We start from the raw sequence: 12,453 nt of genomic DNA, 5'->3' as shown, positions 1-12,453 counted from the left end.
AAAAAAATGCCACGTCAGCAGCTGACAGGCGGGCCCTGCCGGTCAGATACACTGTCAATACGCGTTTATACGCGATTTAGACCTTTTTGTAACGTCTAGCCCCAGACTTGGTACTGACATGTAAAAATTACCAAACTTGATACCAATCTGCTTCCAATGCCTCAATTGTGGTACTTCTATGCAATTTACTCGGCACACCGCGGGACACGGGCCCAACGTAACGTGCGCTAGCTAGCAAAACTACAAACCAATCAAAAGAAATACTACTAGTACAACAAAACGAACGCATGGACCCAAACAACGACCACTAGCTAGGCACGCAGGCAGGCCTCGCCGGTGAGTGACAGCCAAGAAGCATCTCGCCCTCCCTTCACGGATCGGATGCGCAGGACAAGGCAAACTCGAAGCCGTGGTACCAGCGGCGTCGACAGGCCGGAAGAAGGGTTCCCAGTCCCGTTGTTGCCGGCGTGGGCGCGATCGCCGCTCTCGTGGGCACCGTCGTCGTCTTCTCTGCATCCCTCGCCTGGTGACGATGTGCAGGGAGATCGAGTGAGGTCGATCGCTGGAGTCCACGCAGAGGTGGGCTCGAGCTCATTCATGCGTCAGGCTCGAGGAGGTCCCGCCGCGCCGATGCGCATGTGAATGTGCGACGCGAGCTGTCCCCGAAATGAGGATAAGGCCGGCCGGGTGAGAAGTTGGGCAGGGCACACGTTCCGCTCTGAACTGCTACCGGGCAGTCGACGGCCGAGGCCACAAGCAAGTCGTGTCACGCGCTGGCACGGGGTGACGCGGCGGGAGGCGACAAGAAGCGGACACGCAAGTGGCGGTGCGACGGAGGCAAAGCCGAAAAGGCGATCGAATCTAGCGGGGGCGCGCGCGCTGACGCCTGTGACGACGGCCCGAGCCACCCCCACGCCCCGCCAGCTCACTGCCACCCCACCTACCACCCGGCCCCTCGCCTCTCCCCTCACCGCCACCGGTGCGCGCACCCCGCAACCTCCCTCCACCTCCGCTCCACTTCCCCACTTCCGTCGCCGGATTCAGCAAAATGGCCATGGAAGCAGCTTGCGTCCACGAAGAAACAGCAATGGTAGAACCAACATTTAACATTGTCGTCGGCCGGTCGCGTGTGATTCTTTACAGGATGGTGCGATCATTTCTCCTTTTTCAGCATGATGCAGGCAGTGAAAAGAACGCTGCTTTGCTTTGCAGCTCAATCTTCTTCACCTCGAGTCATCTACCTTCTCCCCACCTTTTCAAACCCATTGTGTACAGGTTTACTCCTAGTAATATACTAGTAGGAGCAACAAAGAAGAAACAATTGTAACAAAAGCAAGGCAAAAAAGAATTGAGCTCAGCAAGGAGACGGCAATGGACGACTAGCTCACCACCGGATCTCATACCAGAGGCAGCAGTACTGGTAGTACATACAACAATTCTATACACCACCGCCCAATTGCTGTTGCCTTTGCCGTCGACGACGACGGCGGCGAAACCGCAGTGTCGTTCCTGGCCCCGCCGCGCAGCGCGGGCGGCGAGGACAGCTTCGTCGGCGGCCTCCGCGCGCTCTCGGGCGGCTCCGGCGGCATCGAGTTCGAGGCGGCCGGCGGGGGCGGCAGGGCCGCCGCGACGACGGCGGCCGAGTCGGCCCTGGTGAACATCTCCTTGGGGAGGAGCACCTTGGAGACGGCGAAGACGGCCACGGGGTTCTGGTCGAAGACGGTGCGCGTGATGGTGGCCTGCACGACGCCGGTGTCGATGGCCACGGAGCCGTTGGAGCGGGTGATGTTGAGGGTGAAGCGGCCGGCCTGGCTGGCGTACTCGGTGGCCAGGGTCGGCTGCAGCGGGTTCACGATCGACTCCAGCGACCCCAGCGGGTAGTAGGAGTGGAGGACGTGGAAGCGGAGCACCACCGCCTTGCGGTCGGCGGGGAGGGACTGGAGCCGGTCGCCGGCGGGGAGGCTGGCGAAGGCGTCGTCGGTGGGGACGAACACCGTGATGCCCGCGCCGCGCTCGTCGCCCTCGAACTCCTCCGCCACGCCGGACGCCTCCAGCATGGACGCCGCCACGTTGAACCCGCGCGCGTCGGCGAGGACGCGGGTGATGTTGACGGCGGCGGGGGGCCGGGACTCGGACGCCGCCAGGTCGAAGCCGGAGGGCACGATGAGCCCGTCCACGGCCAGCACGCTCAGGTTGTACGGCACGGAGGTGACGGAGCCGAGCACGGTGGCGTTGGACCCGGGGAAGGGCGCCGGCGAGCGAACGACGCCCAGGCTGGGCCCGGCGGCCGTGACGTTGACGGCGCCGAGGTCGGCGGAGGCGCGGCCGGTGGTCTGGAACAGCGTGGTGACCAGCTTCCCGGTGGCCGGGAGGCGGCGGAGGTCGGCGGGGGAGAGGTACTCGAGGAGGACGTGGTAGCGGAGCACGTCGGCGAGGTCGGCGCCCGCGGCGGCCGCGAACGCCGAGGGCGACTGCGGGAGGTCGGCGTTGGGCACGGCGAGCAGCGTCAGTGAGGACCGCCCGGCCAGCTCCCGGGCCACGGGGCTGGACGCGAGCAGGCGCGCGAAGCCGGCGAGGTCGGGGAACGGCGCGAGCACCGCCTGGACGTCCACGGCAGCGGCCGGCGCCAGCAGCAGCCCGGCCACCACTACAAGGACGACCAGCCGGCGGGAGATCTGCCCCTGCCCCCGCATCTCGCCGCGCCGCCGGGAGCAGAGCAGAGCAGCAGCTCCACTGACCACTGGCCCGAGGAGTGAGGTGAGCCTGAGATGCGGTGGGGGTGGGGGGTGGTGAGCCGAGCCGAGCCCCAATATTTCCTCGGCGCTATTTTTTTCTCAGCACAAAAATCGCGGTCGATTAAACATCTGCGGGGTTGGGTCTGGTTGGGTTCAGTGCGGGGGAAGTGCAAAGCCTTTGTTCTGCGCGTTGAGATTCGCGTTTTGTGGAAATTAATGGCGGGTGGGTGGGTCTGGACTCTGGAGTTGGAGTGTAGCAGAGGCTCCAGCGAGGAGACTACTACACTGCCAGTGACCAAGCTCCCATGCACACGGCACTATTCGGGAAAAGGCCCGTAATGATGGCGGGCCCGGGCGCGGCGCGGGCCCCACTGTCATGCTGGCCCGGCCCGGCCCGGGTTTAATTGCTCACTGTTGTGGCTCTGTGCGGTAATGGTAAGTTTATAAAGACAAGTGCAGCGTGGATAGAATCTTTTGCGGGTCCGGGTGCTGATGAGATAACATGGAACGATGCCAGTACTCTGCGTGGATAAAAACAGTTAAGTATGAGAGGAGTAGCTTTGCCGTAAAATGATTTTGATGGAGTAGCTTTGCCGTAGAATGATTGAGGGAGGCTAAGCTTTACCGCGAATTGATTTTGCTCCAAAGTGGCCGCAAAAGCACGCAAGCGAGGGGTGATATACTATGAACTTGATCAGATCGTGTAGAGTTGTATTGGAACCGATCAAGCGTGATGGGAAGAATGTTTCCCATCGGTTCTCCAGAGCTCCCGGGGGACCACCAGAGCAGCCATTCAAATCCTCTATGTAGTAAGTACTGACTCACTATTACTATCTCTTATCTCATCCAGGGGGGCTGTTTGTGTTTGGAATGCACCAACGCAGAAACGCAAGAACGGCAGATAATGCGTGTTTAGAAAAGAAAAACAAGAATGTATAGTGTGATGATTTGGATCATCTGATGGGCTTGCCTCGATAATCCTGCGCGAAGGATGAGAAGAAAAACAAAATTAGAGCTGATGGTTTTAATTCCTACGCCCTCGCCAATGCTTCTACCGAGCATGCAAATTCCGGCGACGATACGTTTTCCCTTTGGAATTTCTTCCAACAAAACGGGCCCTTATATATTCCTTTGGAAAACTGTTTCGGCTAAAGGCTTTTGTTCTTTCAAGACTAGCTACAGTTTGTCTGCCGAGATGGAGAGAGATCTTGGGAGGGATGAAACGGGGCATGTGAGAGAAGTGCCAGTACGAAAGAGTGGACCAGCCATTGCCATTGCCATACCTTTCCGCCATGATGAGCCGCGCCTAATCGCCTGCGCCATTCACAAAAGTCCGTCGTATTTGTGACGCCCCCCACTGTTCTCTTGCCTCTTCGGAACTAGGCTGGAGCGTACCCAAAGCCATCAGCGACGCGCCTTATTCCCAATAATAGAAAGGAACTAGGAGGAAAAGTGGTGCTCCGAATGACTATACCAGCCCGGTTTCAAGAGAAGGCTGTTCGACTGCTCTCCCTTTGCCAGGGCCTTGTCGTTCCCCAGATTCCCAATCCCTATCAACGGCCCTCCCTGTGCATGTGAGGCACATTCAGAGATCAAAGCTTTGCTGCTGACACTGCTGCCGGACTTGAATGTTCGGCCCTACAGCACAATGGAGTACTCCTACTCAGCATAGACAAACAAGATATATTGCTGTGAACTGATCTGTTTTAGAAAAACAAGGGTTTACCTACTCAACTGATCATGCACCAGTTGATGGTTGGATGCAGTAAGCAGGCAGGCAAGTACTATATGCTGCAAGAAGATATTTTGGCTGTACGGTGACAAAGCAAGAATCAAGTAGCACCATGCAATCTCCAACGTTTGCTCCATACAGAGATAGTACTGGTTAAGTGCCAGACAAAGTTACAACTTACAACAGAGGGGAATAAGACCCCGGTAAACAAGACAGAAACAATGCTCATTTCTAGAGCAAGAGGGGAAAGAGTTGAATAACAAATTTACAATGTTTACCTTCCATCAAAATTTGTGTACGACAACAAAATTCTAATGAGCCATGTACAAGGGGGACACTACAACACTAATCTGTCTGGAACTTCATAGGAGGAGCTCTATAGGTGTCAGATGGATCTACTGGTATGTGTTAGATCTAATCGCTCTATGGTTAGCTGCAAGACTAGGGAATCTGAGGCATCCCTGTTGCTGTTGGCACAAGCTATACATATATCGATGTACAACACCCTGTCAGGTATGCGCAGGTGAAGTTGAATCGCCACCGCACAGTACACGGAGAATGAACAAATCATACCGTGTGCCAGAGAAATACGTTAGTTCACTGAGCTGCTGATACTATCTAGTGTGTATGGGTTTCGAATGCGTTGTTTTGTTCAAGCGGCACATGCAGTCAGGACATGGAAATGTGTATATCGATTCATTTGGTCTTTTCATCTCGACCCCTTTGGCATCACTGTGTGCTCTCATGTTGAGTAAGTGACGTTTCAATGACTTCCATCTGCATAAAAACGAGAAGGCATGACTAAAGACTACAGAGAGGAAGAATACGAGTCGTAAATGCTTAGGCTCTGAAACAAAAATAAACTAAGGGTGGTCCAGTGTATTACCCGATACGTGGATTATCAAAGAGTATGGCCAGCCTTCTTTTGTCTGGCTTAATTGTCTTTGAATGTCCACCATACAAGTATCTTCTGTGTCCCATAAGAAAATGAGGGAAATTTCCACCTTGTGTGGTCACGAAAACTTCACTATAGGTGCAAACACTATAATCTAGTGCAGCCATCCTTGAGGAGAAATTCTGTCAACAATGTGTCGTTTTAGAACAATACCCATATGAAATTCCAAAGCGTGCAGCTAACCTGACAATACCTTAAATGGAGCAAGTTCCTCATCTGATGCTAGTGTTTCTTTTGTCTGTAGAAGAGGAAACATTTCAAGAAGAGGAGCCATGGTTTTCTCTGATTTGTAAATCTTTCCAGAGGCCAAATAAATTGCCGTCTTATTGTTGAAACCCATCCCACGAAGCATTAATCCAACCTAAAGGTCATGTAGCATAAACATGTAGATCATCAAGACCCTGAACGGAAAATAGTCTTACTAGACGAAAGAAACTGGGCAGAGCATGGTACCAAAAATGTGCTGAGGAAATAAAGGAGTCAAGAGTTTCACTAACATGCTAACAGCGGTGAGCATCTGTGTTCATATTAGATGCAGACATACCTCCAAAGGTGTAAGTGGACATTTCCCGTTCATTCTTATAATTCCTGGCCTTATTACCTTCCCTCTCCTTGTAAACTTCCCTCGCCAACCTATTTCTCTGGCCACATCCATTTCCTTCTTCTCCTCGTCACCACCATCATATACACAACATGAGAAGGCAACCATATCCTGCAAGACAACAAATTAGTAGATGCCTCCAAATTTTCCTAACACCAGAAAATAGTGAATCCCAAGTTCCAAATAATATTAAATAATCTTCACAAAGGAAATCAAACCTCCTCAAAACGAAGATGCACTGCGATATATTTCCCATTGCTTTCAGCACTTCTTTCTCTCATTCGAGAAATTAAAGTCTCCGATAGAGTAGCAATTGGGTTTGAAAATTTTAAAGCTTCAAAATTCACCAAGCATCTCAACCGTTGAACAACAGGTGGGGCATCGAATGAGAGTCGGTTTGCAAAAGGAGAAATTCGGATGAATCTGTAGTCCAGAACATAGTATAACTTCAGGAACAGTCGCAAAATAATAAAAGAAGCACATTATCATATTTTAATTTGAGATATCAAGTGTAATCACTTCCTGAGGTGCTACGATGCAATCAAACTTTGATTCTGGGGACCAAATCAACATTTAATTTCTGATAAATAGTAGTAGTCTATAAAGTATTCAAGTCCCCTCTAAAATTGCAGATTCAAAATGAAAATGTGTTTGAAGAAACAGAAAAGAGAAGTTTAGCATGAATAGCAACATTTGTCTTTCCCTTTTTCCTTCTGAATTGTCTTTTCCCATTTAGCAGAATGAATTTCACCTTGAAATATTAGACATGGGTAGTGTACATTCAGAAGTACATCTAGATTCTTTTGGGGGGGAAATCATGACCGACTGTGTGAATGCAGCACACTGGGTGATTATAGGATATGTTTCCATTTCACAAAATGTGATGGGCACAATACATGGGCAATTTAGGAATTAGATTAGAAAAGAACCAAATGAAGATATCAGATTATCTAGTTAGTAAAGAGATAATTTCAGGTAGGAATTTGAAGCTAGAGATAAGCTTTATTTGCAAATTAGACACAAGAGATCCAGTCTTGTGGATCAAGTCAGTAGTCCTATATATCAAGGATTGGCGTGTGACCTTTTGAGCAACTATGAGAAATCCAAAGTGGCAACGTTAAACTAAGTGAATCTACTACCCAGGTATTAGGCCTTGCAGTGGCTAGACGAGGGTGGGTTGCCCATTCCCCACCTTTGAACCCTTGCCAGTTCATCCCTTCAACACAAATAATGAAGATCATTTCCAAAAGAACTGGGTGATGTCAGGTTCATTCCCGACAAAACAGCAGTATCCGGATACAAGAAAATTGACTTGTTTAAACTGTAAACTAGGTCTTCTGTTTTCATTTTCCTTAAATCTGGAGAAACATCCCTTTTTTCATACATTAAACTAATTTTCATGTGAATCTAACTGTAAAGAGAAGAGTCAACAATTTAACAATCTTCAGAACAATCGTTCAAACTAGGCAGTCCCACTGGTTATGGCACCTTTGAAAGTTAGGAACTGAGTCACCACAACAAGTTGTTACAAGCCAGTTTCCAGTGTAAGAAGGTATTTCACTAACAAAACTGAGCACGATACTGGTGAAGAGATGCCCCAACTATATTTCATCAATAATTGCTAATATCAGAATGTCCTACGTTAACTAACTGCATATAGGTCTAGGGATGCAAATTGATTGTTCTTATGGTACCCTCTGACCCTACTTAATTCAACCAAATGAACAAAATTTCTGAAAGTGATGTGATTTTGAAAACTTAGTTCATTTGGTTGAACTAAAAGGGGTCAGAAGGTACCCTAGGGTAACTTTTACGGTACCCATTTGCACCCCTGTATAGGTCCATAACTAAGGCTAGAAGTTTTTGCAGAAGCATATAACTTACATAGTTACATCGCATGCAAGGGAAGTGAATAACGAAAAATCCGACATCCTCAGGCTGGAATTAGTTGACGCTCAAATGGATGTATCTAGATTTCAGTGCTAGATACATCCGTTTGAGCATCAACTAATTCCGGACGGAGGGAGTGTATACGTATGATCCCCACTAATTTATTTATCTCAACATGCAAGCATGCCACATCACCATACAGTTATGGATGGAATAAGGCCCACCTCAACATGCAACCATGCATGGAAAAATACCCACCACCACAAGCAACCATGCATGGGAATATACTTTTCACTCTATTATTCAACTTATATTCAATAAATATATTACAATTATACATAATCAAATATAGTAAGTCGAATGTATCTTTTATGTTGGTTCATGTCTTATTAATCTAAATATTTATATTCCACACAATCATATCTCATTGAAATATATTGCAACCGATTCCCGCAGCAAAGCGCGGGGCATCTATCATCTAGTTAAGATAACACGGCAAAACATATGCATAACAAACCAGGATACAGCCAAAATAAATTCACGCAAGCAACTTTAATTCCGAAGTGACAAGTGATTTGGATTTTTTAACTCACCTTTCTTCAACTAACTTCGGAAGAACAACATCTTTGTAGTATGTACTAGAAGACCAAGCCTTTATCTTGAAATTGAATACATTGCTTAGATTGTGACCAAAACGCTCCATTATAAAATCAGGCGCTTTGTTAACTACTCGAACATCATTCTGTAGACGTTTTACAAAGTGTTCTTCATCATAAATATCGCGGAATTTGCTGTACCCAAAAGAAGACATCAGCAAGCATATTTGTTCTACTAAAACTACAGTTGTATAAAATTTAACTTTAAGGAGCCTGAACAAAAGGCACAGGCATCTATCCAACAAGAACGAATATATAAGTTGTCCAGCACCCAATGCAGCCCAAAGTCCAGTACTGTGTGCTAGTTCATCTCTTAAATATTTAATTAATCTCACTCTTTATAACCTTTACAGTAAAAATAACCACCATTCCTATAATGATTTCAAATTATCGATGCAACATGCAAATAAGGATAACAACCCATATCAGTTTTGGCCCTTTTCGGAGTGATACCCTGTGTAGTCAACTACAACTAGCAAGAGAGTGTACAAGCCACTTTATATATGATAAATTTGTTTGTTTTAGACGAACATACAGAAGGAGAATTGGGGGGGGGGGGGGGGGGGGGATTGGGTGGGGGAGTGTATCCTGGTTCCAACTTTGACAGTCTTAATTGACATGACATTCTAATGTGAAGTTAAGCCTTATAAGGTACTCCCTCCGTCCCAAAATAAGTGTCGCTGATTTAGTACAACTTCAGTACAAAGTTATACTAAATCAGCGACACTTATTTTGGGACGGAGGGAGTAGTGATCAAGCATACGAGACTGAAGAGCAACTTTTAACTGTTCTAGAAACCTCAAGGTTTGAAAGAAAAAACTGAGTAACATGGTGTTTGGGAGAGGTACATATGACTGACAAAAATGGTATAGGAAACAGACAAAGGGACATGTGCATACCAAAAAAAAGGCAAACATCCAAACAAAGGCCAATTGGTTTGGGCACAAACCAAACACACCGTTATCGAGCAATAATACATATATTTCAGACTTACTGTCAAGTAGACAGCTAGTCAAAAATGTATTTGAGAATGGAGTGAGAGAAATGAGGAGACCTTGGATCCTTCCAAATGCTGTGGAAATGGAAATTCGGAATAATAAGAGTAGCATTTAGAAAACCAGCAATAGCAACCGCATTGCATATCTGGAAACAAGAAAAACAGAAGAAAGAGAAGCCCAAGTGAGTAACTTAAGTTACCAGAAAACAAGTATGACGTGAACAAACATAAACTGTCACATATGAAGAACCGTTGAGAAAAGTCAACTACCGATGTCCTTTGTTGATTCAAACCACCATTTGCCTCCACATATATGTAGCCATTTGATTCAGGCAAACCTACACGAGTTAGAAAAACTATTAGGCACAATTTGGTGGTGCTGTGTGTTGCAAACTTAAGAAGGCATCCATGTGAATTCTCTAAAACTAACACGCCTGAGTGTTCCAATTTTGTTAAACTTGGTCAGAAAAGTGTATCAGGTTGATGAACAACTAATCTTCATGAGACTTTAACAACCCATCCATGTAAAGCATGATTGGTCTCAGAATGTTTTCATGCAGTGCTAGTAAGTTTTCGCAGGGAACTCACCACAAAGGAGCTGTGCCTAGATAATGGAGAGAAACAAGATCTGACATGATATTCGCATTTGAAAAACAAGAAGAGGAAACGGTGGTAACACTGTAACTCCTGACCAACAAATCCGTAAGACATCACAGTTAAGTTCCTCATGATAGAATACAAGAAAGAAGGTCTTCTCTACCATAAATCTGAATGCGTTTGGGGGTTTATCGACATGTGGAAAAAAAACATATCTCAATGGGATTACACCCAAATAAAGAAAAACATATTATCAGGAATAAAAAACAAAAGGCAGGTATAGATGCCGTACTGTTTGTCAGATTGTGTATGCAAGGTCGCCAGACACCACCTTTGTAAGTTTGCCTCCATACAGTTGCTAACTACAAAAACATGACAAGGTGAGAAAACGAAGCGTGTATGCAAAATAAATATACATAGATTGTACAAAGGTGAACAAGACAATTATGTGGATGAAGCAACAGAAATATCACAGAACACGTAGAGTGGAATAAACCACAGTCAGATGTCGCACACTCTTCTTCTATTCAGTCAGGCAGGTGTATTAAATTCAGAAGCACGAGAATTCGTCCTCCTGTCAAACATCTTGCGGGCATTCAGAGGTTACATTGCTGAACGAACAGATCAGCAACATACCTTGAGCCTGCAGCTAGCAAACCAAGGTGCACTATCCAACTCAAGAGGTCAAGCAGGACTGACTAGATCATATAAGACGCTTGACAAACCGAATCAAGCTTCTGATGATGAGGACCCTTTAGTAGTTTGGGTCATCCACGGGCTACAACAATCACATGAAGTAGGAACTAGCCAAGGAAAATCCGACAGGTCAACAACCACTCCACTGCCATTTCAGGCTATTTGAAGGAGACCACAGCTGAATCCGAACTAATCAACTTGGACTAAACTAATCTAAATAGATACTACCAACAACCACTTGCTAATGGCGCGTGGTACACTAACTACATCTGCTAGATCAGTAAATAACTTTGAGACGCCAAGTCAACCAAGCCAACCCACTCGGTAACAGCGGCACAGTTGTTACAGTCACTTAAAACGGCCAAAGCATCTGCGCCCACATTGCAGCCGAAGATCGAAATGCTGCGAGGAAGGGGGCACAGAGGAGAGGAGGCGCTGACTAACCGCGTCGGTGGAGTTGTCGGCGTCCATGTCGGGGCGGAGGCGCGCGTACAGCTGGGGGCTGCGGTAGACGGAGCCGGGCGCGGAGCGCGTGATGATCCGCGGCACGACGTCGAGCGGGAGCGAGCCCATGTAGAGCAGCATGGCGGCGACGTAGAGCAGCGGCGCGAAGAGGAAGACGGCCTGCCTCCGCAGCAGCGCGGCGAGCAGCGCCCGCGCCGCCCGCCTGGCCGCGGCGCCCCACCCGGCGGCCCCCGCCGACGCCGCCGCCGCCGCCGCCTCCTGGGACCCCCTCGCCGCGCCCGCCTTCCCCGGCGTCCGCCTCCCCGCGCCGCGCACGGGGGACGGGGGCGGGGGCGGGGACGGCGTGCCCGCCGCCCCGCCGAAGCTCCCGAGGCGGCTGTACACCTGCTGGCCCTGCATCGGGCCGCCGCAAAGCCGCTGGCCACTCCGGGGCTAGGTTTAGGGCTGGCTGGCCCCCCGCCGCGCGATCGCGCAATGGAGACGGGAGGGCGGCCGCGCGACCGGGGGGAGGGGAGGCGCGGCGCGGCGGTGCGCGTCAGGGTGCCGTGCGGGGAGGGAGGAGGCGCTGGTGCGCGGCACGTTGGGCGGCCTCGGTCGCACGCGGCGGGCCACTGCACTGCGCGAGCCGAGCTGGAGTCCGGTCTGGGCTTTTAGAAACCGCCCGTGCTTCTTTTTGCGAGAGTCAAACCTCAAACGGAACCGAAAAGGGCCTAAGGGGAGGAAAGGGACGGGGCGCGGCGATCTCCAGGCGCATCCGACGGCGCAAAGCCTAGCCGCGATGAGCTTACGAATCTGCAGTAGTAGAGCAACTCCAACGTCTCTAAAATAACCGCCGAAGTTGCGGAAAAATACCTCTTCAACTGTTCTTGTAAATTGACTTCAGAATCCCGTAAAACAGGTCCTTTCTTTCTCAAGATGGCCTTCCCGTATCTTTTTAGGATCAGGATTGCTAAATCTCAGTCGACTGAGACTTAACGAATTCTCAGTCGATGCTATATAACCCGCAAAAAGAAAAGATGTTGTATTCGTGAGATCTTACGTGGAGACCTGTGTGAAATTTTCTTTAATTTTTTTTCTTCTTTTTATATGTTCTGTCGCTTGACTGAGACTTTAAGTTTTAGTCGACTGA

At 48.8% G+C, this 12,453-nt stretch overlaps 2 protein-coding genes across 3 annotated transcripts; both read right to left on the bottom strand.

Moving 5' to 3' along the window:
- Positions 1-1,088: 1,088 nt before the first annotated feature.
- Positions 1,089-3,082, bottom strand: LOC109732246 (fasciclin-like arabinogalactan protein 4). The gene has a single exon (XM_020291445.4). The coding sequence runs from the start codon at positions 2,691-2,693 to the stop codon at positions 1,398-1,400; it is 1,296 nt and encodes a 431-aa protein (XP_020147034.3). The 5' UTR covers positions 2,694-3,082; the 3' UTR covers positions 1,089-1,397.
- Positions 3,083-4,567: 1,485 nt separating this feature from the next.
- On the bottom strand, positions 4,568-11,967 carry LOC109732244 (protein ESMERALDA 1). Of its 2 annotated transcripts, none has more exons than XM_020291443.3 (10): positions 11,304-11,967; positions 10,456-10,525; positions 9,837-9,904; positions 9,624-9,712; positions 8,507-8,704; positions 6,242-6,446; positions 5,967-6,134; positions 5,616-5,783; positions 5,354-5,544; positions 4,568-5,244 (listed from the first exon to the last, which is right to left on the bottom strand). In XM_020291443.3, exons 1-10 carry the CDS (start codon positions 11,721-11,723, stop codon positions 5,082-5,084), a joined length of 1,740 nt encoding a protein of 579 aa, XP_020147032.1. In that variant the 5' UTR covers positions 11,724-11,967; the 3' UTR covers positions 4,568-5,081. The 2 variants fall into 2 exon arrangements, with proteins under 2 accessions (XP_020147032.1, XP_040243684.1); XM_040387750.3 differs by having other exon boundaries at positions 10,456-10,521; positions 11,304-11,542.
- Between the last annotated feature and the right edge of the window lie 486 nt (positions 11,968-12,453).

This window comes from Aegilops tauschii, chromosome 1 (genome assembly GCF_002575655.3).
Source record: "Aegilops tauschii subsp. strangulata cultivar AL8/78 chromosome 1, Aet v6.0, whole genome shotgun sequence".
Lineage (NCBI taxonomy): Eukaryota > Viridiplantae > Streptophyta > Magnoliopsida > Poales > Poaceae > Aegilops > Aegilops tauschii.
Note: the sequence above shows the minus strand (reverse complement) of the source record. Positions and strands in the feature narration are given on the sequence as shown.